General features: G+C 36.2%; 1 protein-coding gene across 5 annotated transcripts in view; it reads right to left on the bottom strand.

The window, feature by feature from the left end:
- SPOCK3 (SPARC (osteonectin), cwcv and kazal like domains proteoglycan 3) overlaps window positions 1-17,201 on the bottom strand; it is a 222,097-nt gene that overhangs the window by 115,971 nt on the left and 88,925 nt on the right. For all 5 annotated transcript variants that reach the window (XM_030018658.1, XM_030018676.1, XM_030018667.1 and 2 more), the window contains one exon: window positions 8,613-8,727. In XM_030018658.1, the coding sequence (XP_029874518.1) occupies window positions 8,613-8,727 (115 nt within the window). The remainder of the gene's footprint in view (window positions 1-8,612; window positions 8,728-17,201) is intronic.

Raw genomic sequence — 17,201 nt, 5'->3', positions numbered from 1 at the left:
GTTTAGGTCTCCTCTATTTCAAGTTTGCTTTGATCTCTTACAAAACTTGTATTACATACCAAGGAAAAAAAAAACCCCACATTAAAACCTAAAAAATTTCTATTTTAGAATTCTACAGAGACAGTTGGAAGGGGGTGGGGGTGGTATTTTTTTTCCTGAAGGACAGCAATTTTTTAGTTTTGAAGTTTGACTACAAAAAGTATACATATTGTATGGCTAAATTACAACCTTAATAAATAGTAAGGCTGACATGGTCAACACTGGTACTGCAATATACATTCTTGCAATCTACATATATATCTTCCGTTAGTGTTAGCAGAAGTTACTTAGAGAATGAATTCCATCAGAGGATCCTGTTTCCCCCCAGCTGTGTATCCACAACTCCCACCAAAATGAATCGAAGAAATATGTGCACACCAAGGAAAGAACAGGCCCTCACAACATATGCAAAACCTATGATGCCTAGTGTTAGTCACCTTTTTTCCTTCCCAATGCAATGAAAGAGCTAGTAAAAAAGAACCTTCACTTTTTTTCCTTTAATAAATGAAATTGCATAGCATATAAAAATCTCCAAAATATTCACATTTTCACCTCTCCCAAGCACATAAAAGTCCAAATTATTTTCTCAACAAGTTCAATTAAGCTATGGCTAAGCAAATTTCCTTTTCAGTACTTTGCAGAGTGTAAGTATGATCACAATGGCATAGTTACACAATAATTGGACTAATCAAAGCTATATAATGTTAGTATTGTGAATGAAGTAGTGTTGCTCATTAGCCTATTACAAAAGAATTACTGTAAATTCAGGCTACGTGCAGCATCACTTCCTGTGCAAACACACACAGATAATGCAACAAGCTTGAAACACTGCCAAGCTGGCAGACTGGCAGCACAAATTATGCAAAGAACCAGAAAGCCTTCAGTAGATTCAATAGAGCTTGGAGCATAAGAATGATTAAGTGTTTCTGTGTACAACTACAAATCACAGTAATGAATCAGACTAAAATTTCCAATAAGGGACTTAACTGCACCAGCTGGCCTTCTTCAGCAGCATTATAATGTGAAATGATGACATCCTAAATAGTGGTGTTTGCAACTTTCACACAATCTGCCCAAAGCAAATCCTTTGTTTTGCTTCAGTTTTTGGAAGTCTTTTCTTGAAATCATAATAAAATGTTACAGCACCTAAAGATACAGAAAAGCTACAAAGCTATACCGTTCCTTCTCTGCTTATTTTCCTTTTTTCTAATCAAACGAGAGCAAGGCTCTATTTGATTCTAATCAAACTGAGCATCTTCCATATCAGTTCACTCTCTTTCAAAACTGCTCAGACTATTTAATACAATTACAGATTTGGAATTACAGCACTCGTTTCTTTTTTTTTCAAAGAATCAAAAACTTAGTGGTAGCAAATCTAAATTGAAAACCCTCTTTCTTTTATTGTAAAATGACAGTGAGAGTAAAATACCTCAAATTCCAAAGTATGATGTTTTGGAAATCTGGGATACCTGTGTCCATATGATATGAACAGAAAAAAACCATATCCCTGTGTACATATTTATTTATATGTAGGTATGTGCATATATGTATGCACATGTGTGCATATATGTATGCATGTGCATTTTTCTTATCGAATAGGCCTCTCACATACTTGGACTTGGTCACTTTTTATGCCTGGGGACATTATCTCAGCCATACAGTACCACAGCATGGAAACAGAAGAGGTTTCAGTTTGCTTTTGCAGTAGAATCAGTGTTACAGCTCTGCAGCACTTCAAATTTAGTCTGGGCTTCTGTCACACCATCCATAACAGGAAAAGTTAACCCATCTCATGCTTCAGGGCCCAACACTCATCAATTCAAGGCTCAGATGGAACATTTTCCTCATGTTATAATACTAAGGTGAACACACCCAAGGAAGAACCTCTGATAATCCAGCTTGTATATAAAAGTATTTAGACTGGTTTTCCACATTTTCCAAAAACACTGTAAGAAGGCAGGAGTCCAAGGCAAGAAAATGGACTAGATGACCAATGATTTGAACCAAATCAGCACTTGGAAAGGTCATTTAACTCAGAAGCCAAAAGGAATTTGTAATAAGATTAAGTGCTAGCACAAAATCTATCAAACTATCCAACTACCCTACCCTAGTAAATTAGACTGATTGATATAACATTTTTACCAGTACCAGTTTCCGTGAGTCTACAATAAAGTGATGCTCTTTAACATGCTTTAAAAGTGAAATCATGGTAACTTGACGACTGTACCCACAGGCAGAAATACTAGAAAATTTTTGTTAAGCCCTAAATTCAGGTGTTACTCCACACGAGCTTAGGGGCAGGGAACAATTCTCACTAAATCTAACTTGATTTCATAGAACTCTCTTAAGAAACAGCAGAGGAAATATTTTAACCAGATAGCACCTACCACTCTTTCCTCAGTTCTTAAAATAGTGAATTCTGTCTTATTAGGCCCACTATACTGCTCACCTCCTACCCAGCTTCACATTTTATAGAGGTCCAGTCTGCACACTTCTCTGCAACCTGCCTTGTGGAGCTCTAATACCAAAAGAGCAATGATTATTTTTTGTTTCTTTGTTTTATCTTAGTTAAATGCTTACTTGTTATGACTCTCTATCCATGACTAGTGAATCCTTGTCATTTTCCAGGTAAATCATGATCTGTAACTGAAATGCTTTTACCCTGATTAAGTCACCTCTCCTACCTTAACCTTTACTTTAACAAAATGGGTTAGTTTTATTAGAATTGCTAGTATCATCAGAATCTATTGCTTAGTTAACATTTATTGGGAATCAGTTACTTGTAAAGAAGATGAAAAAAGCTGCGCGCCTCTGTGACAAGGCAATTCCATTCCTCTTATGAGTACCTTCCCTACATTATTAAAATGACATAGGTATAGGCTGGTACCATAAAGAAGAAAAAAAAAACAGTACAAAAACAAGACAAAGAAGGGACTGTACATGACTGTAAGGCATAATCTGCAAAGAGAAAGAAAATAAATCATAAATGTGCTACAAAAGGAATGATCCCTTATTTCTAAATGATTCCCTAGAGATTTCCTATACCTAATACATGAAATAAAAACTGGATCTGGAATACCTGAATTGTGTTACAATTGCTTCCTACTGTGAAACCTAAGAATAAATGACATAAGAGGGTGAGAAATCCAATAGAAAGAAAAAGAAAGTTCGAGGTCCTTACACAAGTAATAGCTGTCAGTCTTTAAACATTTCAATTCTACCTTAACATGCTATGGCTATGACATGGCAAAGACAAGTGCAATCTGTTTCTCCCATGGCAGGGAACTGTTGTGTTGATCTGCACATTTTACATAAACAAACCCATAAAAAGCATGGCAGGAGCTTCACAATGGGGGCAGGGGGCATAATGTATGGTGGGGAATTCATAAAACAGACAGATCTATATTTACCTAGAAAAAATGCACGTGCATTTAAACACATTGAATAATTTAATGCATCCAAGCATTGATTGATTTAATGTATCCAATTTTATACAGTGCATTTCTTATACAAGAAGAAAAAGAGACTGTTTTATCAGATTCCACTACGATCAATAATTAAGTAGGTTCTAATATATCAAAGACACTCAGATTTACTTGGAACAGAACTTTGGGCCCAAAACTGTCTTGCAATTTCCTCATTTTCAGAGCTTAAACACAAAACACATTTCTGAATGTTACTGAGCAAGTCATCACTTCGCCAGTTCCTTGCAGTAAGCAGTCGAATCTTGGAATGGACTGCATAATGACTGGGTCTCAACTGAATTAATCTCATTTGTAAATTGGTCTCCTGCAGCTGGTTTGAGATAAAAGCAAAGAGAAACATTTGAAGCAGATAGATGCTTTCCCCCCTCTCCACCTCCTTTCTTTCACCTTTAAGCATTAGGCTTAAATATTTTTGTTTTGACAAATTTGCAGTACCAAAAAAGAATTCCAGTAAAAGTAATCCAACTGAAACCACAGGCACTATCCCATGTTTACTGTTACACTTACATTAAAATTCTCTGCTGGGTGGCAACCCTGCCTGATTTTTTCAAGTTTTCTAGAGTCCTGCTCTTCACCTGCAGCTAATCTGCTTGCTTAGAACTTCATCCATACATTCCTTACTTTAATACAGCAATCTATGATTCACAGAATGTTGTTATTAGAGCAAATTACATGATATGTCACTTCATATTATAATTGTCTGTTTCAAATCTAAGATGAATTTAACAGACTATTTATCAGGACCTGCAAATCTATGATAGCTCATTGCTGAACTAACTTTTCAACTTTTCTGAGCCTGGTTAGCTTCCAGCTTTCCATGGCCTTAATGAGTTCCTACGTGTTGTGGTATCACCACAAATTCTTTCTTTCTTTCCTTGCTCAAAGTGGCAACCACAAGTATGTGAAGATTTCTGGATTTATCTTTACCACCTGCTGCTCTGCATATATAAAAAGCACACTTTCCATTGCAGGTATTCTGAAATATCCATTACCACCTACAGTCCTCCTCCTTTGACTTATCCCTTTTTATTTCCTGTCCAATCCCCTTCAAGCTGAACATTCACGTAACTTTCACTGAAAACTAAAACAAGTAGACAAATTTCGATTAGTATGATGAATATCCTGCTTGTCACCATAACATTCACATCACTGGTATCACAGTATTTGCAATACTGTATTCTGATGTTCTACAAGTTGTATTTGTAACTGAATGAGGTATACTCCAAAGCATTTCATTATTGCATGTACTGATACTTTACAGGGCTTCTTTCCCCATAAAGCCTATCACTTAACCAATAAAGATAAATTGGAAAGCACAAAGGGATGGTAAAACACCATTTCGGCAAAAGGAAAAGTTAATGCCAACCTCCAGAGTTTCAAAGAATCAATGAAAAATTCTGGTTTACACCAGACTTTGAATTATTTATCATGCATTCTAGTGCAGGCAGCTATTCCCTTCCCACAGCAATCCACATGGAAGTACTCAGATAAATAACATTAATATATATCCTGCATGCTTTCCCCTCTTAAAGTACTTCCTCTTTCTTTCATAGGACACAGCTAAGAGCATCGCACACAGAACACAGCTTCCAACACAGTTATAGCCAGCAGAGATGCAAATGCAATTACCTGCCACCAACAAAAAACTGGCAACCTCTAACCATGCCCCCATACTGTCTAAAGCTCTGGTACTCCAAACTACTCTCATGACCAATGATCGACAACACCTATTTCACCTTTTTGTCAAATACTGTTCAGTCTTCCCAGGACAGTACATAAATGAAGCTCTTGCATCAGGATGCTGTGGCACTGCAGAAGCGTGCTAGAAGATGACTTGCCATCCTGCCAGTCTCACAGAAAAAGAAATGAGCCTTGTGTGCATTTCTTCAAGACTGAGGGGAAACCATGATCTCTGCTGCCATGGAAACTGAAGAAATCGCAAAACCATAGGCTTGCCTAACCCACAGCACCATGAAAAGGACAGTGAGATGCAGTAGCTGGTTTTGAAACCACGCAAAGGCAAGCACACTGCAGCAAGAGCACAGTGCTGAGATCCCCAAGCTAATACAAATTTTAATACTTTTGAGAGCACAGGTACAATCATCACATCAGTAGAGTGTACTGTCATGTTAATTAATCCTGCTGGGACCATGTCATATCACGTCACTAACAGCTTTGCAGATGTCTGGGATGTCCACCAATCACACGCTTCATTGTGTGGTACTGACGTACCCTCAGTAATCCATCCAGGGATGGATTGTTTGGGAGTTGTACTGTACAGATAAGAACACCTGGGAAAGCATGGACCCAATAACAGAATGTCCACGCCTAAGTGTTTTTTCTGCAAGTCAATTTTAACAAAACAACAGAAGAAATTACTTATGTGATTTCTCCATTTGATACAATAATCAGCCTTCACTAATCAGCAGCTTCTCTGTCTATGCTATTACCTCGAAGAGTGACAGAATTTATATACAGAAATTTATGAACAACGTAATAGGGTGCTTGGAAATGCTGCTTCTAATAACAGAGAATTTAACTGTAAATCTGAGAATTTCAGCTTGATGACACTACAGAATAATCTATCCAGCTATAACTGTACTTCATGCTTCTTTCCCTGGGGTAGCCCAAAGGTGCCCATAAACCTTTTATTTATCTTGGAGGTATGCAGAGTCTTCTCTTCCCTGTCTCTTGAGGATAGTCTTTGCCACTGTATCAGTTCACATGCTTAAAACTACTTTTCCTGTGCAAGAGTCTTGGGAATAATCTCTGGAACACCTATGGATCTATACAGCAAATATGTCCAAATGGAAATCTGTGGGCAAGTTCTTTATGAAGAGCTCCCAGTAATCCATGAAAAAGATCTCAACTATTTTTCCAGAAGATATCCCCAACAGCCTTTTCCTTAACCAAAAAAAAAAATAAAATACTACTACTAATAATAAAAAAAAATTACTCAAATTATGCAGTCTTTGAAGAACACCACATGCATACACACACACACACACAGGTGAAGTGGAAAGGGAAAATTACTGGGATTAAATTTTGTAAAGATTTATACCCAACAGATTGAATACACACAACTGATATATTAGAAATGGATACAGGTAGATAATATAACCTGACAGTTGATAATATAACCTTTCTCATCTAATTTTTACCAAGACTTATAAATAAGTGGACTAGTCATTTGGGAACTTGGAAAAACAGATGGCTCTGTTGAAAACCAATATGCAAATTGTAGATATCAGCAAAGGAATAAAATCTTGGGCTAAAAATAATTAGTGGCAAAGAGACCAGCAGACACAACTGCTTGTGAATATGCTATTCATACTCTTATCCCAGCATACTACAGAAAGGTCAGAGACTGCATGAAAAAAAACTGTTTAGAAAGAAAGCACAAATCAATTGATTACTCCTTGAACATGGTAATCTCAGGGAACAGGAAGTTCTAAGCTTGGGAAATCCCTGTCCTGGCTCAGGACAGGTAGGTAGAGAATTGCTTCGTCTAGTTTACAAGACTAGACTTGCAGTGCTTATTACAATCACTAAGTTGCTGCCATTCCAAAGTTTCCCATTATGAGATTGTATTATATTCAGACAAGCTTTGCCTCTTAAAATACCACCTTTCTAAAAGAGTGCCAGGGACTGTGGGAGGAATAATATAGGTATGAAAGCAGATGTCAATACATTTATTAATTTAACCACTGTATGCACCTTCATCTAGTCTAAAAAAGTTTTCAGTCCTTACCTATGGCATGTATACTTAACTTGGAGATGTCATTTTTTCACTGTTTTCAATAATGCACATAATACCTCTCAGAAATTTCAAATTATTGTGTTGTCTTTTCACAGCTGACACTAACATATTCCCCTGACAGTTCACATGCAGTTGAAATTAGACTACCTAGCTTTGATAATAATTCTTGCACCTTATATAATACTTTATCAAACCAAAATGTCTAGCTCTACACTGAGATTGTTTGATATAAACAGTTTAGCTCTACAAATAATGTAGAGCTTTTTTGTTAATTAACTGCAGCTGCAGATCAAGACTAGTTTAAACTTTTCCCTTCGCTATGTACTATCTTGCTTGTTTGAAAAGCTACAGATGGGCTTATTTAACATAACTAGACACTTGGAAGAACATTCCTTATATCATTCATAAAACTGTACAGGCTCTCTAAAAAGCTTGAAATGATCCTCTTATATCTGACAAGAAAGTCTCTTATTTTTCTTAGCTCTTTTCAGCCCCTACTGAGCAAAGCACTTTAACACACACATATTTCAATCAAGTTACTGAAGTTTAGCCTTTCTACTATGCTGTTTCCCACAATGAAGTGCAAAAAATAAAAAAAAAAGAACAATCCCAAGTCAAAAATGCAACTTGACTCCATCTCCTCAGAAAACAATGATCTCATGACTCAGCTAAGTGTATGGTTCAGGCCATACTCACTTTCTGCCCCAGATAAAGCCACAGAAGTATAATAACATTTTGCCACTCTTAAGACCTACATAAATAGAGCATCTGGAACTGTTCTCCCAAAAAAAGGTAAGAATAAGAGTCATCTACATTTGGATTCCAGAATAACTTTACCGTATATTTGTTCCTTATATTTAACCATTCCAGAAGGCAAAGAAAATTAGTATGCATAAAAGAGGAAAAAAAAGAAGGAAAAAAAAAACCAAATACCTTACACTATAACAGGCCATTACCTACACTTTAGCAGGTAGTTTTGAGTTCCCTAGCTTCTTATATGAAGTGATTAAGTCAAAGTAATGTACAGCAGCAGGACATTATCATAATCGTTATATTCACTTGGTACTAGCACAGTAGGTATTTCTGTAAATGTATTTTTATCAGCATCTTGCGGTATTTAACTATGTACACCCTCTAGTTTACCAGCCTATCAAAAAAATCAAATATTAAACATTCTAATCAAATTATGCATACATAATTACTTCTAAAATCCACTCCTCTGCTCAGATGTTATTAAATAACTAAACTAATTATAGTGTATTTATGGTTTACAGTCAGTCACGAACACTATTAAAAAAGTCTATAGGATTAACTTTTAAATTATTTACCTGTGCGTAAGCCTTCGGTGACTAATGCAAACAGCAGTTTGTTGATCCTGTGCAACACACACCTTATGGCGACTACATTTCATCTTTAAACATGGATCTTTAGCCGGATCTAAAGCTAAAAATAATTTTAGAAAATTGTTAACAATTATCTAGAAACATGCAATTAAGAAAAGAAACACACCACACATAAAACCCAGCAAGTACGTGGAGGGGGGTTGGCCTGCTGCTTGTACAGCATGCTGGACTGAAAGGCACTGATTGTCACCAGGATAATAAATAAAATGCAGCACATTCAATGATAATGCAAAATTCCTTACCAAGGAAAACGGATCTTCATGAAACATGGATACTTCTGTATCCTCTCATACAATATCACTGGTTTTTATTTATAAAAATACTAAGTAACCTATCCAACTCTCCCTTGGTCCACATTTGTGATGAAGGTAATCAAAGGCTACTGGTTTTTACTGTAGCTGAAAACACTTTTTTAATATTAGAATTTGCTTAGGACTTTTAAGAAGTTTGCATACTTGCATGTCATTCAGAGCACCAAATTCCCAAAGAAAATTTTGAATTGGATTCTGTTGCCTACAGTTCTCCATTTCAGTCATGTCACTTCTAAACAGAAATAGGTTTGTGATTTTTATAGCTCAGAAGCCACCACATTTCTGAAATCACAATAAAACCATAAGCCAAAAAGTAATGAAAAAAGAAGTCAGAAATGCAAAGGAAATTTGATCAGGAGTTTGGAACAGTTGTTCATTCAGATGTTGGCTGCCACATGCCCCACGTACAAGATCTTTTTAAAAGCTGTAAGCCAGCATGCTAATAAAAAAAAAGTACTTCCACTCAATCCATTTCTTGTCATTCCTACTATGAAATAATAACACCTACTAAGCTACATTGCACAGTAATAATTCACTATGATATAAATGGTGATGTGCAGGTCCATAAGGAAATTAACCCAGAGAAGAGAAAAAGCATCCATTTGCTAAATTCTGCTGTTATATAGCTAAGAAAGTACTCACCACCACATTCTTTAAACAATTGCCACTTTTTCACCGTAATCCCCAAATACTAGTATTTCTACCTTGAAAGTAGTTTCCCTTTCCTGCTTACTAAGACACAGTTGGGTTCTTCCAACTCAACATTAAGCAGTAAATAATGACACTGTCTGAATTTACTGAGAAATTATAACTCAGATGAGATATTTACTGAGAAATTATAACTCAGATGAGATTTTAGTAAAAGAAAAAGTATACTAAAATATGCAGGCGAGCGATTTGCATGACTGTCCTTAAATAAAAATTCTACCTGCGATATTCTAGGTCTCTTATTTCTGCTTTGTGGGGTTTTTTTGTACCTGGTCCTTTAGTCATTAATCCATACTCATTTTTGAACTACACTTCGAACTACAAATACTAACTTATGGCTATAATACTAGAAGGGCCAAATAATCCTGTTTTTTACTTATTATTAAATTTCTATAGCATATTTCTTGAGTAACCATGCCTACATTACAATACAGAAAAGTTTCTTCCAATTTATGCTCTCACAAGAAAAAATCAACTTTTCCCTTCTCTGATCTCCATGGTGTCTTTCAGGTAGATCTAAATATTCCAAAATTAATTTTTGTATTCCTATAGGTATCCCCCCCCCCGTTTTTTTAAAGTTTAACACCCCTCCAAAAAAACAACCAACCCACCCTAATAAGTTAAACACGAAAGCCTAGCTTAAAGAGACACTACTGAAAATCCTAAATCACAAAATCAAGCAAGAAAGCTATGAACAACTATAATTCAGTTTTCCTGTGTTCATCTTCACTTTAGCATATTACTGTCCAGTCTTCAGTTATATTTCAGAAATACTATTTCCCCATTTTTCACATTCGGTTATAAAATATGTATTTGGATATGTATTTTCTGAAAAGAAAGTTATCTTTCTTCTAGTTTTCATGATCAAAAGTAAACTTTTAACCACAACTCTATTTGAGCTGCCAGATAATATTAACATAAGGCTGACTAACTATGTACCCAGGAACAAGAACCAGGCTGATCATTAGTTGCAGTTTTGACACATGACTCTGTGGTGCTAAGAATCACTTAATAATCTAAGCAGTAACTTTTTCAGTTTCATTTCCTTCCTAACAATATATCCAGCTGTGCAAAATATATACATCATATAACCAACAAAGCTGAAAAGTGATGGAATCATTAATATAATAATAATTCAATGCAGACGGAAACAAGTATATTGTTAATTACAGCATAAGACATGTGCAAAGATGCATTCCTCTTCCAGGTATTTTCATTTCTACAGCAAACCAGCCATAAAACCACAATGAGTCATCCAGACTAAGTCTGATTACAACTCTAAACAAGTGGGAAGCAAATGCAGCAAAAAATGACTGAACTAGGATAACAGTTGGAGTCAAAATTAACAAGAGCTTATTCAGTATCCTTCTCCAATATACTTTAGATTTTAGAATCTATGTCAAATACTTTCTCTGCTTAAAATCAAGCAGAATGTAATGTCAGTCCCTAGTAAGCATGAACAGATTATCATTTAATGTACTGGCCCAAGAACCTCTTCCCAGAATGTTCCCTGATGGAGAAACTAAGGTAGCAACACTGGAATATGATACTGGCATATTTTCAGATAACTGTTTTGCAAAACTGCATAGGTTAATGGAATAAAAATACTTGAGCAAGAGAAAACTGGAATAATGTAAGGGTGCTGAACTCAGTATCAAGTAGAAAACATGTTTCAGGAAAAGCAGTGAATGGAGGAGATCATGTAACTTTCCATTCCTATTGAAATAGTTCTTTCTTTTCCCAAGTTCTTGGGATTCTGAAGGTGTGTTTTGGCAACTCCATCAAACTTTAGCAAGCCATAACATATCTTTTTGGCAATGTTACAGGAAGAACCCAACTTTACAACCAAGAAATGATAACTATCAGACTTTGCCGTTATGACAACATAAAGATGGGTATCACACTAGGGAAGACATCTAGTTTATTGCTGGAATCAGAATGACTTTACCCCTAGAAAAGAATGCCAGGGGCCGGAGTTGAAGATTCCATAAAAATCAATGGAACTCCAAGAGATCTAACTAGGAAATCAAATTAGAAAATGGCTTTGAACACATAAGTGATGACAGAAAGAAATGCTGGATTTTGACAGCACTGTCAGAAAGAAAACTGTTGGTAAGAAAAAGAGACTGTAAGAACTGCATTGAGTCCTGATGCTCCATTAGGTTCCTTATGTATTTAGCAGACTTTTTCCACCAAAGATAAACCAGATTGTTTAGAATTCTCTGTTAAAAAAACACATTTTTGTGCAGCACCCATTCACAAATTGTGCCTTTTAAATGAAAGGTAATGATACATGTTCATTGGTGAGAACCTAATGTTAGAAATCAGTTGTGCAAGACGACACAATATCTGCAAGGCAACCCCTTCCTGGCCCTATGTTGATAGCTGACTCAGCTGTGTTCTGTCCATTTTTCTCCTCTAAGAATTTTCTTTGAAGAAAATCTAGCAGCTTACAAAAAGCAAAGACTTATCCATACGTGTGGTTAACTGATAACGCATTCTGTGCATGTGCACACTGTTTGTTTCATTTGCTATGGAACAGAGAAGTTGGGGTTGATTGGCTGTTTCTTTTAGGATCAGGGTTTGTTTTATAAACCGAAGTACTGAACAAAACTTGTGTTTGTGTGCACACACCTGTGTATTTAAGACATAAGACTTTGTCTTGGCAGCTCTGTCCAGCTTCAGAGAAATGAAGAATTGTAAGGGATTTTTGACATGATCTCTACCAATTAGACATTGAAGAATATACCAGTGAGTTCACTAACTTCTCAGAGGTACTTCTTTATAGTGAACAGTCAACAGGAGAGTCTGAGAAAACTGGTTTGGACATTTCCAAAGTCAACCATTTCCTGGGCTACACTGGGCCCTCTCCTACCAAAGGTTTACATATACCACTTGGACTGGAAGCCAGGACACACACACAGTTCTAGAGTATATCTAAACCTTCCAGTACCAATGTAATCTTCCAGTATTTGCTGACTCAGTGGTTATCATGCCCTGCATGAAACTCTTGATGACCTCAGGTGTGGCATACATTCATTATACAGCACGAATGGCTATGAGACTCTGTTAGTACAGGGGCTACTACATAAGCAGAGTGGGTAAGCCAGTAGAGCCATGGGTGCCAAAATCACAAGAGCCATCTTTAGATTCAAAGGCATGTTCAATACTCATGGTCTTGCTACCGACATTAACTCACATTATCACTTAGTGACCTGCTGGACTTCTTGTTCTCTGTCAGCTATGAAAACCCAACAGAAGTCTTTTTTCCTCATCTTGTGTGTGATATATGGCCTCACTTTTTTCAATACTTTTTTACAAAAATTTCTTAGTTACTGAACCAGTTGTAGTGATGCAGAAGTCACAGAAGAATGTATCTCCTCAGACACATTTTTTGAAATGTTGCAGTATCTTACAACAGCAAGGGAGAGACCAAATAAATCACTGACATAAAAATACGGATTTTTTGAATGTGAAAAGGTCAACTACCTGAAGAGTCAATGTCTGCCTGGACTGACACTGTAGCTTAGGAAGCCAGATAAAATACAGAAAAAAATGTTGCTAGAAACTGTGAAAAGCAGTGCAAGTCCTTCTCTTTTTTCTTTCAATATCACATGCTGTAGTTTATACTATGAAGTATATAGCATCTAAATTTTATTAATCTATTTTGCACAATCTTAAATTTTTAATTTTAAACCTGCTTTACAAAAACGGTAAACTTTTGGATTGCATTAGTGATTTTCCCAGCTTTGAAAGGACTAAAAAAAAATCAGATATTTATGAAAGCATGGAAATGGCTGTCCTTTTTTTTAAACCTGTTTTACTTCATACTTGGAACAGACAAATGGACAATTTTCATGGAAAATGAAGGCGAAACCGCAAGAAAAACATTTTCCAAAACCATACTCTGAAGTTTTTCATGCTGGGGAAGAACTAGACTCCCCTTACAATGCAGGGACATATCTGACTATGTCCAGTCTCTACATGGAGTCATCCTAAATATCTTAAACTACTATAAAAATGCATAAATTTATTCCAGGAAAAGTACCATTGATTTCATCTAAGCATATAACTCAGTAAACTCAGGAAATACATGGCATTCAGTCTTAATTCTTCCCTGCATCTTCTAGAAAACCCTGACAAAACATGCCTGCTTTACCCCAGCTCACTCAGTATGCAGACTTGCACTGACAACACCACATATTTCTTCCCATTTCTGCTAAAATAAGCAGCTATGAAACAGTACAATGTTCACACCAAAAATATCACAAGTGTCAAAATCCCACTATGGAGCCATTTATGTATCCCTCAGAGCTATTTTCTTCAACATGAAACCGACATAAAACTGAGTTTTTATCGAATTCGCATTTACTAAAATATCTTTGTAATTATGAAAGCTAGAGGCCTTTCTTTTCCATAATTGAAGTGGAAATGTAGATTGTACAGCACAATGGTATTGTCATTAAAGATAGGTGATGGTTTCCACTATGGTGAGGAGACTCTAGATGTAAGCAATATGTTTATTTAAGGCTAGCCAGAAATAATTTCTTTGTTAGTGGCTATAATGTATCAGCTGACTTCCTAGAAAGTCAGATACAACCAGCTTCTAAAGACACAGGTCTGATCTTAGCTTTATTAACTTGATTACATTCAGCTTTATTTAGCTCCTAATATTCAAAAAAATGTGCTTGCTGTAGGTTATTTGCCTATATGCCTACATTTGTCCATATAACTGCCTAAAATAATATAAAATGTTGTGTTAATTAAATTTCAACAAGCAGAAAAATATCATTGTCACAAAAAGTATTACAAAAGTATAAAATGCTTTGTAACATCTACTATTTCTCTAAGAACTTACATTGTAAATGAAAACCAATTCGCTCTCTGCTGAAAAATTATGGAACAGAATTAGGATCACCTGGTGACTTTTATAGATGGATATGGATTTGTTATTCTCACATGCTAAGGAAGCAATTAATATTCGAAAAATTGATTCCATTATTACTAATGGATCTATTTATTTATAATTCAAATTTGGAAGAGCAATTCAGCAAAGCTTCCCATCATCTCTTCTGTAAGTTAACTTACAGCTAGCACTCCCCGAGACTGACATTAGCCACAACATTTTTATTGGGAATATAATAGGAAATCAAGATTAACAAGACATAACATAGGAATCCTCTTAACAGGAGCTCTGTGGCAGAAACCACAGTAAACTACTATTATTCCACAATCTGCTGAATGCATTCTGACACATTCCTAATTTTCCATTCTCAGTAAAATAAAAGGGGAAAAAAGGTTAGGGACCAAGTTTTCAGACTTAAATTCTATCTCCCTCCTCCAAAGTTTGTGATTCATTTCTGATGGGCAAAATAAGAACCAGCTAGACATTTTGCTTTGCTACACTTACCAAAAAGTAAGCTATGTTTTGAGTATCGCATGAGTTGTTTAATTCCTCTAGTTTAAAAGGCAGGTCTGACTTCTTTGCCTACAAAGTTTTCATGTTTGACAATGGGGGGAGAAAAATATAAATTACCTTAAAGTGTTAACTAAAATATTAATAATTAGGTCAAATGCCTAGGTTACAACCCTAGGCAGACAGACACCTAGAATGGAACGACCCGTATCACCTCCTTTGATAAATAACACAATTCCTGAAGATACCTAAACACCATCAGTGTCTTTACTTCTCCATTTTGAAAGATGGTGATTTCTTGCCTCCTGAAGCAGAATTTCTGACTGAGAAAGTGTGCTGGGTCTAGAGAGATAAGCAGAATCCCAGCACCACAATTTCCAGAAACAGTAGGGAGGACAGCAAGGCAGAACACATAAACACTCGGTTGATATTGTCAGCTAACACGGAATACAGATAAATGTTTCATAACAGTTAACAGTGATAGTGGTTATTTTTTGCCTAAATTGTACAGTGATCGGCATCCAAAACTTGCATCTGTGCATATAGGCCCTCCTCAGCCACATCTGGTTTGAATCCACACTGCTGTGGATTCATAGCAAAATATCCCTGTCTTGCTATGCAACACACCTACTGAGAATAAACACCTTTTAACTTCAACAAGAAGACGAATCATTGTGCAGCTAACAATCTGAGATTCATGAATAAAAATGACAGAATAAACAAGAAATAGCCTACCTCAGTAACCTGATGGGGATGTTCTGAAAAAGAAGAATCTCAAATTTTTGTTTCTTCTCCCAGGGACTGTACTTGCCATTTAAGATTCACTATATAACATGAAAAGCAGAATGGGTAGCTACAGCTGGACGTTCACTAGAGGAATCTTCTTGTATATTTCTTCCATCTGGCCACATGAATCTACAACTTCAGTAAGAAGGATAGAGAGAAGGTTTTCCTGTAGGTGGCCAACCAAGTAGTTAGGAGTTTAGACTCAAACCCCTGAATGTTATGGGCTCTCTAGAAGTCTGGTTTCTAACTTGTGAGCAAATGCTTCAACAACTAAGGTGGCTGTGTGCGTGGAGGTTGCTTCTACCCAAAATACCTATTCTCACAAGTGCTCAGAAGTCTCCATACTGATGAACCAGGGTCAATTGTGTAAAGCCTCTTATCAGGCTTCTGTTCAGATGCGTCGCTGTTCCTAGCATTTTATATTATTAAGTTTTGGTACATTAGCACTTAGCGTCAAGTTGCCCTGCAATGGTTGCAGTTACGCTAGATAAAGTTCTGATAAGCAAAGAAACTTCTAATACTGAGTTAGAACCATCTGACAAATAAAATAATGTACTGCCATATTTCCCTTTTGCTCATTGCTGCAATTAAAGTTTAAAAAAAAAAGTACATAAAAATGCATTTATACTGATTCGTAACATGGTACCTGCTATTCTGGGTACTGTTAATGTAAGTTAAAATAATTGCTCAAAAAAATAAAATAGAAGAAGGCAGTCTATTCTTCCTCTGGAACAAACTCACTAAAGCTTGATCTCTTTTCCACAATTTCAAAATACGTCACTCATTCTTTCTCCACTCCCTTTAAAACTATCATCTTCATTGAGCCACACACTTTTTAGTCACTCGTGCAGAAGCGTTAAGCATTATTTATATGTCCTAATCCACCCCTCCCATCCCCCCTCATTCTCGCTCACAGAAAAGCAGGTATTTGTGTCCTGGAGAAGAGAAACTGCACAGGACACGTTCCACCAACAGCTTCTTTTCTATTGTAGTCTCCAGCTGAGAAACTTTATCCTCAGCAACCTCAACAATATGATATGAGGGGTGAACAAGTTTTTCAAGTGGGCATATTCCAAGATGAACAGCTAGGACAGATAATTTATATCATAAAAATATATCTGTGTGGGTGCATGTACCTGCATGACTAAATGTGTGTAAAACAGCTAGTAAGCATCTGTGTCCCACTTGGTTCTTTTTTAAACAGAACTGTTCACTGCTGATTGCCAAATAACCAGTATGTCATTTAAGGACCTCCTAATTTTCTTCTAAATTTCTATTTTCTAAATCTCAAAA

The sequence above is a fragment of the Aquila chrysaetos genome, chromosome 1 (assembly GCF_900496995.4).
Source record: "Aquila chrysaetos chrysaetos chromosome 1, bAquChr1.4, whole genome shotgun sequence".
Lineage (NCBI taxonomy): Eukaryota > Metazoa > Chordata > Aves > Accipitriformes > Accipitridae > Aquila > Aquila chrysaetos.
Note: the sequence above shows the minus strand (reverse complement) of the source record. Positions and strands in the feature narration are given on the sequence as shown.